The sequence below is a fragment of the Acanthochromis polyacanthus genome, chromosome 7, assembly GCF_021347895.1.
Source record: "Acanthochromis polyacanthus isolate Apoly-LR-REF ecotype Palm Island chromosome 7, KAUST_Apoly_ChrSc, whole genome shotgun sequence".
In the NCBI taxonomy this organism is placed as follows: Eukaryota; Metazoa; Chordata; class Actinopteri; family Pomacentridae; genus Acanthochromis; species Acanthochromis polyacanthus.
Genome location: NC_067119.1, coordinates 9,078,090 through 9,097,388, shown reverse-complemented (window position 1 = coordinate 9,097,388; position 19,299 = coordinate 9,078,090). Strand labels below are relative to the sequence as shown.

General features: G+C 41.8%; 2 protein-coding genes and 1 long non-coding RNA gene across 5 annotated transcripts in view; 1 reads left to right on the top strand and 2 right to left on the bottom strand.

Annotated features, from left to right (window-relative positions):
- taok3a (TAO kinase 3a) overlaps nt 1-16,233 on the top strand; it is an 83,323-nt gene extending 67,090 nt beyond the window's left edge. For 2 of the 3 annotated variants that reach the window (XM_051950999.1, XM_051951000.1), the window contains exons 14-21: nt 617-754; nt 6,965-7,201; nt 8,170-8,298; nt 9,154-9,357; nt 9,822-10,061; nt 10,541-10,753; nt 11,128-11,310; nt 14,873-16,233. In XM_051950999.1, coding sequence (XP_051806959.1) covers nt 617-754; nt 6,965-7,201; nt 8,170-8,298; nt 9,154-9,357; nt 9,822-10,061; nt 10,541-10,753; nt 11,128-11,310; nt 14,873-15,034 — 1,506 coding nt within the window. In that variant the 3' untranslated portion in view covers nt 15,035-16,233. Of the gene's footprint in view, nt 1-616; nt 755-6,217; nt 6,386-6,964; nt 7,202-8,169; nt 8,299-9,153; nt 9,358-9,821; nt 10,062-10,540; nt 10,754-11,127; nt 11,311-14,872 lie in introns of those variants that run through there. The other variant, XM_022209956.2, reaches the window with a different exon arrangement.
- On the bottom strand, nt 2,926-4,799 carry LOC127534811 (uncharacterized). Its single transcript, XR_007943347.1, has 2 exons — nt 4,488-4,799; nt 2,926-3,557 (listed from the first exon to the last, which is right to left on the bottom strand). It is a non-coding gene; the product is annotated as an uncharacterized LOC127534811 (long non-coding RNA).
- Nucleotides 16,234-16,282: 49 nt separating the features above from the next.
- On the bottom strand, nt 16,283-19,218 carry pebp1 (phosphatidylethanolamine binding protein 1). Its single transcript, XM_022209958.2, has 4 exons — nt 18,997-19,218; nt 17,555-17,664; nt 17,149-17,249; nt 16,283-16,711 (listed from the first exon to the last, which is right to left on the bottom strand). Exons 1-4 carry the CDS (start codon nt 19,129-19,131, stop codon nt 16,494-16,496), a joined length of 564 nt encoding a protein of 187 aa, XP_022065650.1. The 5' UTR covers nt 19,132-19,218; the 3' UTR covers nt 16,283-16,493.
- Nucleotides 19,219-19,299: the final 81 nt, after the last annotated feature.

Here is a 19,299-nt window from a genome sequence, read left to right as displayed (position 1 = left end):
TCAACACAATTCCTGACATTCTCGTAGAATATCTCATATGACTAAAAATGTGTGAAGAGAGGGCTGTCACTTCTCTGTCAGTCTCTTTCTTCATTTGCTCTTTGTATTTCGACAGTGCATGAATAAGGTTGTCACTTTGCGAACAGACAGCCAGTGTGTTGTTTCAAGTTCAGGGGCTGAGCGGAGAACAATTGAAAGTGACACATAATGTTTTCAGATGCTGATGAAGTTCCCTCCTCACATGAATCAACTCTTCGGTCCCCGAGCCGCTGAAGATGTTCAGTTTTTAATGGGGGGGATTGAGTGTTGACGTTTCATCGTGTTTTGCAAGGTTACAGTTGACACAGTTTTAGCAAATGCTTTCGATTCCTTTTGAAATTTTGAAAGCTATATGAGTGAAATCAATGGGGAGTTTTGTTATTTATAAAGGCAGAGAATTACAGTGAAGGATTTAAATACTGGTACACTTCATAGTGAGTTAAATTCTGTCAAGTGTCCTGCAGCACTGCACAGTTTTCACCTTTTATTTCAGTGTCGTTTGCTCTTTTATTTAGAAATGTTTAAAAAAATCTAACTTTGCAACTTAAGTCATGTTTTTCCACTCCGTTTTCCACAGGACCATCAGTACAACTGGGATGATGGGATCCACAGAGACCATCGACCAGAGCTGAGGCCGGTCTCTTCGGAGAAGAGCAGCCACGCCCAAAACTACAAAAACCAGGGCCGCTTTGCCACCATAAAGTCAGCCTCACTGGTAAGAATAAACCAAAGGCTTTCCTCTTCTACTTTTGTTTTCTTTTTGATGTCCTAAAACAAGCTTTCTAGAGCTGGATGGGCTTCAGGATTGTTTATTTGTTGAATATTGACCCTGAAGATTGTGTTGCTTTAAGACTTAAAAAAATGAATTCCAGGTGGATACATAGTATACTGCACAAACTGTGATCTTCACTGGAAGTTGCTTGGACGTTGCCATGACAGCGTAAAGATAAAACATGAGACAGGAATAATCACAATTAACCCTCTGAACTCCTAAGCCCTTCCGTGGAATTAAAATTCCCAAAGTTACAATTATACACACACACAAGAAATGTAGAAATAGCAAGGATGCATGGCGTGTTGTTTTATCACAAAACTTAACCAAAGCTAAACTTAAAATAATGAGTCAAAATCACTTTATTTTCCCATTTTGAATTGAATTTCTTGATCTATCTGTCAGTCATTTAAAAACCAACCAAAAATTAACTGTTTGCTCTAGACAGATGTCTCTTGACACAACCGTGAAGAAATTAGTGATTCAGCTGCGACCAACAGTCATGTGACATGAATTCAGGGACTTTTTAGTTGAATTGCAGGCAGTGTTTTTCCTGAACAGATGGGAGACAACTATGGAAACAAATTAAAGGTGAAAGTAGTCAAATATCTATAGTATGTGGAGCAACCAATCCATTTTTTTCTGTATTTATAACAAGTGTGGTCACCTGAAAAAAGTTGCATATGCTTATTCCAGTTTTGTTCATTTTTAAAAATAAATAATTAAAGAAATTACTATTTTTTTTCTTTTTTCAGATTTATGGTATTATATTTCTGTTTAACAAACTAAAACACATTTCTAAGCTCTTTCCAAGGTTGTACAGATTCCATAAAGATACAGCACTTTATCTTTCAGTAAAAAAAATAAAAAAATCTGAATCCACGATGAGTAAAAATGTGGCATTAGACAAAAACACCCAGGAGCTGCTTAGGGTTCAGATGGTTAAAACAAACTCATAAATAGAATCTATGCGTTAAAAACCATTAAGACAATAAACTAATTGAAACCAACAACTGACCAGTAATAACAGATCACTTGGTACAGATGCCAAGATCCTCTTTAGAGTGTTTTGTTTACACCGCAGCAGCATATGAAGGCACAGAAGGACGTTCTTTTGTTTCTCTCTGTTAAAACCTGTCTGTGAATGTGGCGCCGAATGTCTCCACGCTGAAGAAATACGCTCCATGTTCGAACAAGCCGATGTTTTCTAAACGCTGCATGAAGAGCAGGTCTTCGCTCACGTCTCTTTTCCACCTATTTGATATTTATTCAGTCATTTTTCTCCACATCAGTCCATCTTTTGGGTCGTCTCTCCACTTTCGGCCCTATTCTCCGCCACATATCCCTCCACTGTTGTTTCCCTTTAATTCACTCGCTCCTTTTGTTTCCTCCTCTTGTACTACGCTCGGTGTTACCACTCCCCTCCCTCCATTCCCTCCTTTATTTCCTCCTCTCCTGCATTTGATAATACATCATTCTCAGATCCGACTCAATATTCTGAGTTGAAGGGGTTGCAATGCTTTTTCCCTCTGTCTTTCTGTGTCGCTCTACCGCTCTCTCCCTCCCTGTCTGTTGTCATGGAAACCGGCTCTAGTAACTAGAAAGTAGTTGTGGTGTTGTGTGCATGTGAGTGAGTGTGTGTGCGCACTCGCACGTGTGTGTGTTTACCCATCCATGACCCACTCTTTTTAATTGTGATTCCCTTCTGCTATCAGGTCTTAAACCAGACATCAGAGAACATGAGCCGGGAAGATGTGTGTGTGTTTTTGTGTATGTGTGGCAGAGTGTGTGTCCTCATGCTGTCCTTGACCAGAGCACGAACCTCCGATAATCCGGAGATGTTTTTGTGTTGACCGCCATTGTTTTTCGTCCATACTCACAAATCACAGGAGGTCTTCTTGTTTTTATTTCTCCAATACTTGAATTGTCTCATGATTTTCAGCAACACAGACAATAATAGGAGTCCAGTTAGTTTCAAAGGTGCATCATTAAAGTTTGAGAGTTAGCAACCCAAAACACACCACTATGAAGTGAAATAGTCAACCCAACATCATAATGACTCAAAATCTAGTGTGAGACAGTAGAAGAAAACTTAGAATCCACAGTAAAACATCTATTTCTCAATATACTTTCCATTTAATAACCAATGATGGATCACAGTGCACTGGTGTCCCACACTGTGGGAAATATTATCCTCAGATAACCTTTCATCAGTGCTTCTGTTGCTGCTGTTTCAGAACAAAGAAGCTTTTGTTTTTATTCTTGTTTATTAAAGCTAAGTGTTTTTCTGATTCCTTATTGTGCCATAATCACGGCTTACCTTAGAATACCTCATTATGACATATTGTGTGAAGATACAAAGGCACACTTGCACGCTCAAACAAGGCTACCATGTCCTCACTTCACACATGCAAGTAAAGTATAACAAGGGTTATGTGAAAAATAAGTTTGAGATTTGCATCTCATGTCCTCCACTCGCATCTTTCATCTCCCCACCTTTTCATCAGCTGCTTTTCATTTTGTTTATCTGTTAAGGACCCAAGTTTAGAGTCCCATTTTGAAACAATAGGAGGCAGCTGAGGTGGCGGCGCACTCTCTGCCTGTCTTAAAAAGAGGCAGCATCGTGTAAACCACAGCGTCTCTGTTGTGTGATAGCACCAGTGCTGCCCGCCGGCGCTGAAAGAGGATGACATCATCTCTTTCTGCCGAGCGCAGACGTCCTCAGATTGGCCTCGACTCGCTGAGACTGGAATCAGCAGGTAGACAAAGAGAGGGAGAGAAGAATGGGGGGTCCAGATGGTGAGGGGTGACGGATCGCCAGAGAAGGGAGGAAGAAGTGAGAGAGCATTACCAAGAAGGAATGATTAAAAAGGGAAGATTAAAGAGAAAAAAAATGCACGTTGCCGGTAATAAATTTGCAAAAACTCAAGTATGCAAAATGACTAAGTGACAAATTTCTTGTGAGAAATGTACTAATTTTCAAAAGACAAAACATGAGAAGATTGGAAGAGATTAAAGGGTGAGCGAAATGAAAAAGCAAGGTGACGGGAGAAGGTAAAGACACGGTGGAGGACACAGATGGCAGATATCGGGGAGATAAGAAGGACAGATAGAAGGAAGGATGGATAAACAAGCAGAGGTGACACAAAAGAGCAGCGCTGATCTCAATCTGGAGTGACAAAGAAGGACAACGAAACCCGTCACACTCTTTGGTGGCACGAAGTCCAAAAGCATGTTGCATGAAAGAAGAATGAAGAGAAGAAGAAGAAAGGAGCAAAGGATCTAAAATTACCGAGGGACATGTATAGAAAAGAGATGAAGGTTGAAAGAAATGGATGCAAAGCGAGACATAAGTAGCGAGTGAAAAGGGAGGGCAGGGGTTATTATAGGTTAGATGAAGTCACCGGCTTGAAGCTCGAGGCGGTGTGAGAGACGGCAAAAAATATTTCACTTCATCTGCTGCTCAGCTCGTCTTTAGCTGTTGGTTGCAGGTTGTAACCTGACAGACTGCACACCGGTGGCAGATTACAGTCGAGTTTATAAGACGCATCAAAACATGCACCTTCCCCGTCAGCCAGCTCTCTGCGGTGACAGTTTGAGCTTATAACTTGGGGCAGTATGCTTTATTGGTATCTTCTGCGTAGTTAAATATTGAAAAAGTAATTCAAAGACTCACTTCTCAGGTAAAGTCGAAGTTCTTGGTTAAAGTAGATGCACTTATTTTGCATTTGCATCACTTTTGTGGCTCAGAGAGGACAGAGCGCCCACACTTCTGTATCTACAGGAAAACAGGACACCAAACAAGAGTCTTTAGAGGCTTTTTGCTTCCTCCTCTCAGCCAGATGACTTTGCCATATGTTACTATACATCTGTAGCAACATCCAGTTCATGTGCAGACTCCTCTTCTTTACCTGACAAAGAGCCACAGCTGGCTTGAAATGTATTTTTCTTAATGTAATGATGAAGAGCACGACAGAGTTTTAGAAGAAGGAATACTCTTCTTTTTTTTCTCCAGTGAAATATTACCTTCATAAATAAAAAAAACTGCTCACTTTATTATTATATTCTGATGTAAAACTGCTTAAATGTTTTGCAGAGACAAGGGTTCAACCAGCTCGACTAATTGCCCTTTCAGTGTCATGCCTGCCAAGAGCACTAACATTTCTGTCTTTTGCCTTTTCTCCATATTAGATGTTATGAGAAATTCACAGTTGTGCTGGTTCTGATTGGCTGTTCAGGAACCGAGTTGGGGTCAATTCATACTCGAAAACTGTCTTCATGCAGCTATGTTTGTATAAAATTAATAGAAATAGCCCAAACATAGCTCTGTGTGTGGTGTCAGTGAATATGAAATGACCCCAGCTCTGCTCCTGAATAACCGATCAGGACCAGCACAATTATGAAATTCTCAGAACACCGCCTATCATATAGAAAATGCAAAAGACAGAAACATCTGTGCTCCTGGCAGATAAAACACTGAAAGAAAAATTAGTCAAGCTGGTTTCTTAATTTTAACAATGATTTCATTTGATTAAAAACACTTTTCTCTGCAACATTTGAGTAATTTTAAGAATGCATTCATGCAAGAGAGCATTGGAGACTAGAAGTGCAGTCCTTCTTCCAAAACCAGCACAGCATTTCTTCCGTTCAAACAAATCATGTCCAACATAAAAATTTCTTGAAGACGGACCCACCTTAATCTGCGAAATGAGCAAAATAAATATGGTTCAGCTGCTTGGTTCCCACTGATCTCATTGGAACATTCACCTTTAGCCTGCATGCCGCCCTCCCCTCCCTGAATATGATCTCCTTTCCAGTCCCAGAGCCTTGTGTGAAAGAGGCCGTCACATGACGTGACTTGGCCCTTTGTGGCAGCATGCAGAGTGGCAGCGAAGCAAGTGACTGGGATTGGGAGGCTCTATTACAGTAGGGGTATTGATTCAGCACAGATTAAGGAGAAAGCGGAGTTCAGCCTCCACCTATATCCACGCCAACAACCCCCACCGCCACCGCTGCCTCCACCCCGGCTTTTGCTGTAGATGCTCTTATTTTGCTCCTCATTATTTCCATTTCTTCGTCCCCCCCCTTCATTTAACTCTCTCCCAGTCACTCTCCATCTGCTGTTACTCCTTTGCAATCACCCTCCCTCCTCTCTAACCACCACGACCTCCCCCCCGCCGCCCCCTCTCCAACTTCTCTCACTCTTTCTCAATGAGGTATTCATGTGACCCACCTGCTGTCCGCCGCTTAGCGTTAGCCCGACTAAAGAGCGGCTCTGTGCTCTTGTTGGCCCGCGGAGTCGGCCTGCCTCATTCACAGTTCACACGTCTGCCTCGGCCGGAGAGGGAGGGGGTTTCAACGTCCAGTAACAGGGGGGAGGGAGGGTGGTCTTGGGGTGGCATCGGAGCTCAGGCAGGATTCTGTCGGGGGGCATAGGATGCTCCACAAGGTTCCTGGATGCTGGTGCACTTGGCTAAAGTCGCCATCATGTTTGGCCTGAGGAGTTCAGGTGGAAGCTATGAGAAGATGCGGAGCGAGTACTACCTAGACGTGGAGAACCCTTTCTGTGCTCAGGTTGGTGTGACAGGTGTAGGTTTTTGGATAAAAGACAAAAAAAAAGGATGATTCAAAGCATTGAGGCAATGGCAGCATGCTCCTAATATTCGTTTAAATTTAATTGTGTAGCAGCTGTTTAAGATTGTTTGTACAACTTTTTTCTTGCTCCATCTGGTTTGAACACATTTGCGATCTTTTGTCGTTAACTGATCCGTGCAGTGGCTCTGCGATGGTCAGATAAAAGAGCTTTTGTTGGGCTGTCTTGGTGGATTTCACAGTATTTCTTTTTTTTTATTAATACCTTAATTTCTCATCACTTGTTGAACTTTTTGCCTCTCTAAAGCCGACAAGTGATGCTGATTGCAGCTGTAATTGCTTCACAGTGTTGAATGAATTCTGCTTTCAGTTCATCTTGGAAAAGATAATCCAAAAAAACCTATATTAACAAGATGACAGGTGACATGCTAAACCTTACTGGGTGGGTGCATCCCGTACTTAAATACCCTTTTATTTGTGGCGAATGCATGAAATAATTCACTCTTTGGTCTTGCTGAAAAATCAAAATTCGCCACACTTACAACTTCTCTTTCTCCACAGGTGACCAAACAGATCCACGAACATGAGCAGGAAAGCGAGCTGCGGGAACAGATGTCGGGCTACAAGCGCATGCGGCGGCAGCACCAGAAGCAGCTGATCGCCCTGGAGAACAAGCTAAAGGCCGAGATGGACGAGCACCGGCTCAAGCTGCAGAAGGAGGTGGAGACGCAGGCCAACAACGCCTACATCGAACTGGAGAAGCTGGCAAAGCGCCACGCCGTGCAAACCGAGAAAGAGGTGGGATTTGCGCGTCGTGTTGGGGGTTATAGGACATGAGTAGAAAGGCATGAGCGGATGCAGTAACTCCTAAGTTATTTCACAGATGATCACGCCGACCTACATGCACCATGCAACAGTTGGCTGGGAACGAGGTCTGCTTTGGAAAAACAGGGGAGGACATGATATTGAAGTTAAAATTATTCCGTAGCTGGTGGAGAAGTGCTTGTGGGAAGGTTCAGCGCCGTTTAAGAAATGTTTTGAAGCAACTCAGTCTTCCATTGAGGGATTCTTTTGCCATAACTTTACACACTGCTGCCACCCAATCATACATACGATGAACCACAAGGGCAGAAGTGGGTCACAGAATGTCATGCTCTGAAAAACAAGCTGCATGTCTCTCTGATTAGCAAACAGTGTGCTTTACCACCCAGACAGATAATATATCTGTTCATGTAGCAAGCTTGTTCACCTTAAGAGCTACAGAAACACATAAGTACATTACATGCCAATCAGGTAAATAAACTGTACACTCTTGTCTCAAAGTAGGCTGTTTTAGCATTAAAGACAACCATTTCTTGGATCTTTTGAGCGAAATTTGACCTCCAACTATAAGCTTGTCAAACCAAGCATCTTTTTCCAATATGTGAAAACCGTCTGTTCAAAGACACCGAAACGGTTTCTTCAGATGTCTTGTTTTGTTTGACCTGCAGTTAAAAGCCAAAGAAATTCAGTTTAAAATGATACTGAACATAGAAACGCTCTCAGTGGAGAAGCTGGGATCAGAGAATGTTTGATGTTTTTGCTTGAAAAAGGACAGATGTCAGTGACTGGTTATCAAGGCAAGTCCAGTTATTTTTAAAAACTCTAGATTTTAGTCGGTATCATACAAGCCCATGATTACACGCTAAATACACACAGCTTGGTGCTGAACATGTGGGCTGAACTCTAACATCCTTTCACTCTTGTTTTCATCCTGGTTCCTCCAGATGAAGACGGCGTTGACAGACGAGAAGAAGTTCCAGCAGCAGATCGTGGCCCAGCAGAAGAAGGAGCTCACCACTTTTCTGGATAATCAGAAAAAGCAGTACAAACTTTGCAAGGAGAAAATTAAGGAGGTGTGCACCACATTTGTTGGTTTCCTATTTTTTTCCTTTGTACGCCTCTCTCATGTGTGACACACAGTGATATGCACTGTTTACTGTTTGAATCAGCGCTCCTACACACTAACGTGCACATTCAGTACCTCCAAATTGGCCTTTTGGAACTTGTGTTGAGTCACTCAGCCTACTTATTATGTACCTACATATGTATATACGCAACAAACACGGAGAACCATGGATCCATATGCACACTGGGGCATTTGTGTGCCTCCACAACCTTGAAAACAGAAGTCCAGAGAGCACTCCTGTGGGTTGGGAGTGTGATACACTGTGTTTTCAGTTACAAGATAAGTGACCAAAATTAGGTCAGCGCAGTTAAAAGAAAGCATCGCTGGCAGGGAGAGATATTTCCCACCAAGTGAGGGCTATAACGGAATTAGACACCACAGAGAGCAGGGATCAGGCTCATGTGTTAAGTGTATTAGCGCGAGTTGTAGATTACCTTAAAGCCCATGAAAGAGAAAGAGAACTCGTACTGAGAAGGGATAGATGTGGCAGAATTTTACTAATTTTTTCAACCCTCCTCTGGCTATAGAAGTCATCTGCAGTTCAAAATGAAAGGTCAGCTGCAGTTGGCCACATGCTCTAACTTCAAGGCTTTGTCTTCTTAACATTCAAAACATGCATATATATCTACATAATTTAGAAATCTGCTTTTTTTAGACTGTATTCACTTTCAAATTTTCACTACTATCCCAAACTAGACTTCCCATAATAGATACTCTGAAATTTACCAATTTTTTTTATTTTATTTTACTAGTAATATTAACCAATAATTAATAATAATAATTGGCTTAATTTCCTTCTCAGGAGATGAACGAGGACCATAGCACACCCAAGAAGGAGAAGCAGGAGCGACTGTCAAAGCACAAGGAGAACATGCAGCATTCCCAGGCCGAGGAGGAGGCTCATCTCCTGGCCCAGCAGAGGGTTTTCTACGACCGAAACTGCCGCGCCTTCAAGCGTAAAGTCATGATAAAGAGGCACGACTTGGAGCAGGAGCAGATCCGAGAGGTGCGGAGGATCTTTTCGTAACATCACATGCATTCGAGTGAATCAAAAATGGATTTGATTGTTCGATTAATTGGTAAAGCTTCAATTTATCCTCAAGAAGCCTGTGTTTGTTAGCTGTCATTGTTTGCGATATCGAAGGAAAAAAGGCCCAATGTGATTTTTTTTTTTTTTTTTACAGCAAACAGCAGTATGTCTGGAATAATTACACTCATTGTTCTTCAGATCAGTGAGGTGTTTTTTATTAAAGATAAGAAGATTATTAGAGAGCAAAGCAAGCCAACAATGCGATAATCTGAAAAGCTCTTGTGGGAAAATGCACAAATTCTCAGGACACGTTTAAATGGAAAATTTAACTTGATGGATTTTTAAGATGTTGAAAATGACGGTAAATGCTATAAGCTTCCAAAAAAAAGAAACATGAAAATTGATTTCCACAAGTAAAAATGTCTCCTTGGTTCACTTAGGAGCTGAACAAGAAGAAGACCCAGAAGGAGATGGAGCACGCCATGCTGATCCGCCATGACGAGTCCACGCAGGAGCTGGAGCAGAGGCAGCTGAAGACCCTGCAGAAGCTCCGGATGGACCTGATCCGCCTGCAGCACCAGACGGAGCTGGAGAACCAGATCGAGTACAACAACAGACGTGAGCGCGAGCTCCACCGCAAGCACGTTCTGGAGCTCCGGCAGCAGCCCAAGAACCTCAAAGTGAGTCACAATCCAGGATTTTTACAGTTCAGGTGATGTTTCTCGTATGGATTCAGGTACTTCAAATGCAGGGATGATGGTTAAAAAAAAAAAGAAAAGAAACGGTTTTAGCAATTCTTTAGTTTACGTCAGTTGTCTTTGAAAAGACAACCGGGATCCACCTCTAAGATGGCGCAAGCAATGAGCAACATCTTTTGTGTTGTGGGTAGTTTTTGATAAAACACTGATGCAACATGAATGTAACGAATTAATTTGGAAAAGTGGTGTAAGAACATACGAAATGTGTTCTCTCTGAGTTTGATTCCATTTTAATTTGCTTCAGGCAGGACACAAAGACTGGAACTGGGGTTTTCGCCTGTGGCTGCATTAGACCTTTAACCTTTAGAAGCCTAATTCTCTCACAAGTTAAGTGCAGAGAGTAGCAACAACAGGCTTTAACTCTTTGTCCTCTTCTCCACCGTCATCGTTTCTCCATCCAGGCGTTGGAGCTGCAGATCAAGAAGCAGTTCCAGGACACATGTAAGGTGCAGACCAAACAGTACAAGGCCCTGCGCCACCACCAGATGGAAGTTACGCCCAAGGCCGAGCACAAGACGGTGCTGAAGGCCCTGAAGGACGAGCAGACACGCAAGCTGGCCATCCTGGCTGAGCAATACGAGCAGAGCATCAACGAGATGATGGCCTCGCAGGCGGTGAGCGGAGCCACATTTACATTATTTGTGGAAAATCATTTGGAAATGCAGGAAGATTGTTTTTTGAATGAGGTTATGAAGCCTTTATTTCCACCTGTTGCTTCTTCTTTGACGTTTTCTCCTCCTCGTTTGTCCTCATCTCTCGTCTTTCTCATCTTACTCCCTCACTGTCTTCCTTCATGTCTTTTCCTACCCTTCCCTCTCTTTCCACTGTCTTTCCACTGTCCTTTTCTGTCCCTGTCGTCCTTCCATTTCCTCCTTTCTGTCTCTGTTGTACCCTCTCTGACTCCCTCTCCCCCTTCATCTCCCCTTCCCTCCCTGTCTCTTTGTACCTCCCTCTCTCCCCTGTTGCGGTCCGTGGTCGGCTGTGTCAGCTGCGTCTGGACGAGGCCCAGGAAGCCGAGTGCCAGGCCCTGAGGCAGCAGCTGCAGCAGGAGATGGAGCTGCTCAATGCCTACCAGAGCAAGATCAAGATGCAGACCGAGGCGCAGCACGAGCGCGAGCAGCAGAAGCTGGAGCAGAAGGTGTCGCTGCGCCGGGCTCACCTGGAACAAAAGGTGTGGTGAAGGAAACACTCAGGACACACTTTTTTTTGTTTGTTTGTTTTTTTTGCAAGCATTATTGGGCAGTACAGTCAGGAGACTGTTTACAAAAGAAGGAATGAATTCCTCAAATAGTTCAAGACACGCTCCTTCTTAAAAGTACAAAAAGCTGCCAAAGCCGAGAAGCACAGATTTTCTTCTGGCTCAGGTATAATAACAAATGATCTTCTGGCCTTAGGCTGGTGATAAACTTAAAATAACCCCACTAATTTAAGATTTCTCAAATTCTTCCTGCTACTCTCTTCAATTTTTAACAAAACACACTTTATCCAATGCACAGTGAACACCCTGAAAGAAGAGAACAAAGCAAAAATGTATTCCTAACAGAATTTATCAGACAACAAGGAGAGGAGAGGCAACCTAAGGCTTCATCAGAAGTAAAATACAAACAGAAAATTAGGTTAGGCTGAGTTTAAGGCCGTTGAGCGTGTTGAATAATTGAATAGTTGGCGAATGTGCCAGTTTTAAAATTGCATGATATTGTTCAGTCAGTTTAAGGACATTTAATTCAAACGTTCAGCAACACTCTGTATACCTTTGAGGAAAGGATGTCAGAAAGTGCAGAACATTAAAACACATACAAATGTGATTCCAGCAGCTTTGATTAAAAAGGTACTGAACTTTTGGAGGCATTTTAGGTTCATAAATCTCCTTGTAGGCTTCATTAAAAGGGCCGTGGCACCATCTTTTATGAGAAGAAACAAAACATCAACAAAAATGAGGAAATCTGGCCGTCTTTGCTAAAGCCTAAACTAAAGTCTGGTGCTGCATTCTTTTCTCCAGCTCGACATTAATCCAAGACGTAGGGAAACCTTTAAAAGATCTGAAGCAGGCGTGTGTAGACAAACACCAGCAGGCGGCAATTTGTTGAGATACAACCACTCCACACCGACGCTCGTGTGGATCCACATTTGCATCCACATCAGCAGGCAGTGTGGGCATGAAAGGCGACCCAGACAGACATCCACAAGTTCACACAGACGCACACACAGATTTCCTTCACCACAGGTGGCGATGACAGTGGCATGCCTTCCTGCGGGGTGCAGACAACCATTTCTCTCCCACACACTCCCAGCGCTGGCGAAACCTCCAGACATCAGTGTTTTACTACGGCATTTTCTTCAGCCTCTGTTCATTACAGTTTGGCTCATTGTTAAAGGTGTGTGTAAAATCACTCCTCTGTAAACTTTTTTATTATTGTCAGTTAAAACATATTTATTCTGACATCTGCAGCTGAAGGTTGGCAGTTTGCTTTGTTATAATTTCACACAAATTCCACAGTTGTATCAGTCTTCGCCCCGTAATGTGGCTCCAGCACACTCCAGTTAGAGACATCTGTCATCTTTAATGTGACAATTCAGGCGCCCTGTCATGTATACCAACGACATGTGATAAGACGAGAGCATCCGCCTCCTTTCGAAGTGGCCTACGTCATCGCCACAGTCTAGTAGACAGCACTCCGACAACAAAGGGAGAGACGTTTGAAATGCCGCCCTGATCCAGTTCTGCCGGTCCGGTGTAGCGCTGGACGAGCCGCGGTGGTCTGTTGCCACCTCCTGGCGGCGTCCGAACACTGCATGCCAGCACCGAGGGGATGATGTCATGGTTTTTCAGAAGCACTATTGTCCTCCGGTTCGGTTCATGGTCAGAGTCTGGAGTTTTCTGTGCATGCTCAGTAGTTGGCCAGATTGCCGTATTGCGCCATGCAGTGCTTTGTCTGCACCTGTGGATGTGTGCGTATCTGTTAATGCGCCGACAGATTCAGCAACTCCTGCCACGAGGGCAACTTAACGCACTCGTACCTTCAGTGCAACAACAAGCCCATCACAGTCTGTGTCCAGTCGCACCTTTCAGAGTGTAACAGATTGTTAGCGTTGTTCAGTGAGGACATAAAACTACAGAGAGAGCAGCTCTGCAGCACAAACATACAGCTTCTGTAAAGGTGACGTGTTGGTTTCAGGCTGCGTTTTGTACTGCAGTGCAATAAAAACTGCCATCATAATGCAGTTTTTATCCTCATATGCCAATTCCAATGACAGAAATTAAACATTAAATGCTGCATCCAAAGATTAACACAGCTGAACACCCATTATACACAGCCACAAGTTATTTTTACTTATGATGTTGGTTAGATTTCTCTTCCAGCAATCTTTTCAATTTGTCGGAACAAAGCAAATAATACTGGCTACTGACAATAAGTGATTCAATTTAAAATGTGTGAGTTTGTGGCTGCCATGTCTTCCTGAGACACTTAACTGAAGGAAAAACATTTTTCCACTTCTTAAAATAAAAACATTTTCAAAAAACATGAACTGATATAGTTTCACCTATTTTTGAATTTCTTCTTTTGCATGCATTCAAGCTTTGTATTTTTCTTATTGCTGTTTATTTGGGTCGTGTAGGATTGTTTTATAAAGGACTTGGGTTCATATGTGTAATAATGGACAGAGGATGGCCTACACTGTAGAAGGTGTATTTGTTCTGTAGTTGAAACAAAGCATGATTTCAAAATCATCCCATCTAGCTTTCTGCTGTAGCCATCTCTCTGGATTCAACCTGAAATTCTTCTTTGTCCCTTGAAACTGGTATTCTAATTACGGTGAAAGTGCAAAAAGTAGGTTTATTGCTCCTTCTACATTGTGCTCTGACATCCACATTTCTTCAGATTTTTCTTGAACTCTTTTTTAAATAGGCTTAGAGAGTAAAGAAAAGTAAGTCTGTTGTTCTTTTTCTGGTTTGGGGAAAGTGTATTTTTCCTGAACAAATTAAGTCGCATCAGTTGAAACTGTTCATTTGAGAGGAACCCAATGATTTAAGTGCATCTAACCTAAACCAGCAGCATTAATGTTACTTGTTCACCTAATTTGGATAAACTTAATTTATTAATTGCTGGTTGTTTTATTTGGTCCAATAATTCTCTTCTTTAAATATAAAGCAGTTTAAGTTTCATAATAAAGTCTAAACCTGCCAGACTTTCAACAAGCTAACATTTGAAGATATCAGCACAAAATGACAGAAAATGAGACAAACGACACGAAACAAAAAAAATTACAAAGCAACAAAAAATTAACCGACAAAAACTCGACAAAAAATTAGACAAATGACATAAACAAGACAAAAAATGACAAAAGCAAGAGACAAAACGAAAAAAATAGGCAACACAAAACAATGAATAAAGCAAAAGACAAAGTGACATAAAAGACAAAAAGGGAAAAAAATCAAGAAATAGAACATCATAAAAACATGAGACAAAATATTACAAAAATGAGACACAAAATGACAAAAGAACAATGAGCAATTCAGTATTTTACTTTATGATCAAAACAACTTGTCAAGATCTAATTATTTTAAATTTATAGTTTTACAAATTTATAATTTACAGTTCATATCTTCTCTGGAATTTTTACAAAATCATCCTGCAGGCCAGATTGGACACTCTGGCGGCCCTGTTTTAGCCCGCGGGCCGCATGTTTGACACCCCTGGTCTGAGCTAAACTCCAGCTGTTTCTTGCTGCAGATCGACGAGGAGCAGGGTTCCCTTCAGAAGGAGCGAACCGACCGGATCAAACACCTGCTGGAACGCCAGGAGCGGGAGACCGACAGCTTCGACATGGAGAGTTTGCGTCTGGGCTTCGGTAACCTGGGAACCCTGGACTTTCCCAAGGACGACTACAGATGAGGGGAGGACAGCCGCCGTCTCCCCCCCGCCGTCTCTCATAGTCTCCCCACCCGGGCGTCCGTCTGCCTCAGAACAACCCTCCTCTCCTCCGACCCGCCCCGACCCGACGGTGCAGGTGTTCAAGCTGCTCAAACACACAACAACACAACCAGCTCCAGTGTGTTCTCTGGGCAGCTCAGACGGGCTCCACGGCAGGTTTTAATAAATAAATACAAACCCCACCTAAACTTCCTCCCCCTCCTTTGCCTCTCGTGGTGTCACAAGATGACAAAAAAAAATGATGCTGGATAACTTCCTGTAGTTGTCATGTTTTTGTAATGATAACATAGTCACCGTGTTTCTCGTTTCTTGTGCAATGATGACACTTTTGGTGTGACTAAAAGTGGAAGCCGAGAGAAGGAGGGAGAGAAAAATGAGGGCAGTTCGGTGAGCGAAGATCGCTCCACAACCATGCATTTCCAGAGGCGATTCCTCCTTTTCTTATTTTTTTTTAAACTCTCTACCAGTGCAAAAAAAAAAAAATCTCTCGAAGCGATAAATCAAACCGCCGATCCTTCCGCAGCCCTGTGCTGCTTCTTTCAACACCTTTTTTTGGTATTTATTCATCAGGACATTTTTAGGACAAATTTGAAATAATTTGATACTTTGAGAGCAAAAAAACATCACAATGTACATAAAACAGGTACGCTTCTGATAAATGTGATTTGATTAGTGAAGGGTGGGCGCATCATGGTACTCCACACGTGTATCGTACGGATTTCTCTGCACTGGCAGTCAATGTGAAAAATAATACATGTGACATGTGAACTCCCAGCTAGCACAAAGGGCTTCATGGGGAGGGCAGGGGGACTTGTACTTTGTGTATAGAAGGATTTATGGAGAGCTTTTACTTATTTTCGTATCGTATTTTAACTGTCAACTCGAATCAGAAAAGAATTTTTAAAGGCGCTTTTTTTTCCTCCCCCCTCCTCAGACAGTATTTGAGGTCCAGTCATCTATCAGTGGGATTCTCATTTGATTTCTTTTCGTTTTCTTTCGCTTCACACAGCTCTCTGTGAGCTGTGCAGTTTCTTATCAACCAGACCAGTATGATGCTTTATTATTGCATGCACTTTAATTTTTTTTTCCAGGTTAAAAGAAAGCATGAATCTGTCAGAGCTTTTAATTATATTTGTAAATAAAGTGCTCATCACACAAAACAGGGACGTATTGCATTTGAATTCCTCATGAAAAACCAATCACAACCACTTCAGTGCATGGAACAGATTTATTGCAGGTGAGAAGAGGTCACATCATTAGGAGGAAGCTGTTAATTTTGTCAAAGATTATTTAGGCAACAGTGGGAACACAAAATTAGTTTTAGAGGCACAAAAAAAAGCTTTGTTCCTGTTGGGGTTTGCGGGAATTTCCAGTGAGAACTCGTAGTGCCGAATGCTTTAGAGTCGAGTCTTTTTTCTTCTTATTTTCCAGCCAGCTGCTCGTACAGTTTGGGGACGTAGTCGTCCCACTCGGCCTGGTAGCAGGTTCCTGCCACCGGGGCTCCCAGGTTGTATTTCTGCCTGAAGCTCTGGATCTTGAATTTTCCGCGGCCATCTCCGGAGCGGTTGGTGAGGACGGTCTCGGTGCAGGAGAGGCTGCCGGACTGCTCGTACACCAGCCATACGTACCTGTGGAGACCTGAGGGGGGGCAAATACGGAGGGTTTTAAATGCTGTGCTACACTGCAGGAGGAAAAACTGCAGAAAACATTAGATCAGATGTACTGTTAATATTTCAAAATGGTAAAGGCTTAACATTATTACAGTTAATAGTTTTATTTCAGCTAGTTTGTGTATTTCCAAAAAAAAAGAGATGGTTTTGGGCAATAGAAAGCATGAATGTCTGGATCAATTCACGTTAATATTTTAAATGCAAACACTCTGTCAGACTTTGTAAAATGTTTTCAAGGCTTTTAGTCCAAATTAATAAACTAATTTCAATTTAACTCCAAAAACTGAATATTTTGCACACAAATCCAATCATGCATTGGTAAAATATAACGTTTCTCCAGTCCAGCTGTTACAAAACCTAACTCTGTCTGCTGATAATGCGTCTCTGAGATTAATCTTCTCTTACCGGTGCCTTTGGGAGGACCGGAGCCGACGTAGTCCGACATGACGCAGCCGGAGGAGACGTCATTCCCCTTCATGTTGACCACCAGGAAGTGGTGCCACTCCCTTTAGTGAAAAACACAGAAAACATCTCTGTTGTTTGTTTCCAATAGGGCTACATCACACAATAAGGAAAGTCTCTCTTCATTCTGAGGACTGTATGTTAGATGCTTTCTCTGTTTTCATGCAGATAATTCAGCAGCCACTCAAACATCAGTAGCTGCTTCATCTCAAGGCTCTGACAGAAAGAAACACCCAGTTTAATATTCCTAAAGCAAATCTAACTACCACATTTTTCGAACACAATGCTGCAACCCTGTTTGATTGGTTTCTAGTACATTTGGACAATGTTTTCTGGGAGATTTTCTAACCTGAATTTGGGGTCGCTCCTGCGGGGAGCGTCGGGGTCGGTCATAGCCAAAGTGTAAAGTTTGCTGGAGTCACATCCTTCCCACTCGATGGAGGTCGGTCGATTCTGCACCTGAAGAGGGGTAAAGGTACAAGAAGCAAAATCAGTCATCAAGTCTCCATACAGAGCACATTTAAAACAGATGTTGAGCCAAAGTGCTTTCCAACGTTGATCTAAGACAAAGGTTACAGGAGAGAGAGAATTTAAACAATCTTAACTCAAATATAAAGGATAACACCCAACAATGTTAATTATTACAAAAGATTTCCCAATTACCTTAAATAATGTGGTTAAGGCGCTACAGTATTATATGATTCAAATGCTGAGGTGAAGGACCAACAATATTAAATATACAACACAAATTAACCTTATGAATGTCCACGTTTTATTTATATACATACAAATTTACTTTCAGCTAAAACCCTATAATAATACAAGACTAATTTAATGACTACCTGAGTCATTAGATTTAAGAGCCTAAAATGGGATTTATACAATTGTAAACATTAAGATTAAGACCTTACAAGATTATAAATACAATACAAATTCACCTAATAAACCTAAATATTAGGTATGAGAAGATATATAATATGCATTTACCTGACTAACTTGAATATTTCGGTTAAAAAAAACTAAAATGTTATATTTTATTCACATTTACATAACTAATAGATGTTAGAGTTAAGAGCCTGCAGTATTATTTATGATACAAGTTGACCTGGCTAACTTAAATATTAAGTTTAATAATATTCTAATACAGATTTAACAGACTGATTAATATTGAGGTGAAGAACCTACGGTATTATTTATATAATTGAAATATTGACATTAAAACTTTGAAATGTTACATATGTAATACAAATTAAAGGTATTGCATGCATTACAAATTTAATTGATTAACCTAAATATTAAGTTAAGATATAAATTGGTCCAAAATTATGTATAATACAAATTTCCCTGAAAAAAAATAAAATTAGGTTAAAATCCTAAAAAGCTAACTACATATATAATACAAATCTACATTACTATTTTAGATATGTTAGAGTTAAGAACTAACAGTGTTATTTATCTAATTTAAGTTTACGTGACTAACTTTAACATCAACATTAAAATCCTACAACCGTGTAAACTTTGAGCGGCTGTTAGCATCTCTTTAGCCCGTCTGGGGGCGCTGTTCACCGTCTCATACAGCTGCAGACACGCTGGACTCATTATGTAACCCGATTCATTGTTAGCAAACATTTGCAAACACACTAAAACCAAGTAATTGAAAATCGATCATATCTGAAGAAACAGATACTAGCATGATGCTCGCTAGTTAGCATTTTAGGCTAACAAACGCACACGACTCTACAGTTAGCTGACTTGTTAGCTGTGTTAGCCTGCATTTGTTAGCCGGCTAACCTGCGTCGGAGTGAGCACTTTTCCCAGCTCGTCGATCTCCACAGAGCCGTATTTGACGGTCAGCGGGTGTGCGGGCTTTTCCTCGACCTCATGCAGCGCCAAATCTCCATTCCACTGGCTCACATCTGCGGGCATTTTTCACCTGTAGTCCGTTTACTGACGCTGCTGACTGAACCTCCGTTTGCAGGCAACACGCACTTGCCGAAAGTGCTGCATTCAAGCTCCAGCAGAAGATGTGGGAACTGGGACCGACTGGGCGCGTTTAGACAAAAAATTGAACCATGAATCCAAAATGTGGGTTTT

Bases quoted from the DNA above. Each gene is read 5' to 3' on its own strand.
- pebp1 (XM_022209958.2), bottom strand. From the start codon at position 19,131: ATGCCCGCAGATGTGAGCCAGTGGAATGGAGATTTGGCGCTGCATGAG. The intron at 17,665-18,996 runs GTTAGCCGGCTA...ACCCCTCTTCAG, and splicing joins AAGTGCTCACTCCGACGCAG to GTGCAGAATCGACCGACCTC. The intron at 17,250-17,554 runs GTTAGAAAATCT...TTTTCACTAAAG, and splicing joins AGGAGCGACCCCAAATTCAG to GGAGTGGCACCACTTCCTGG.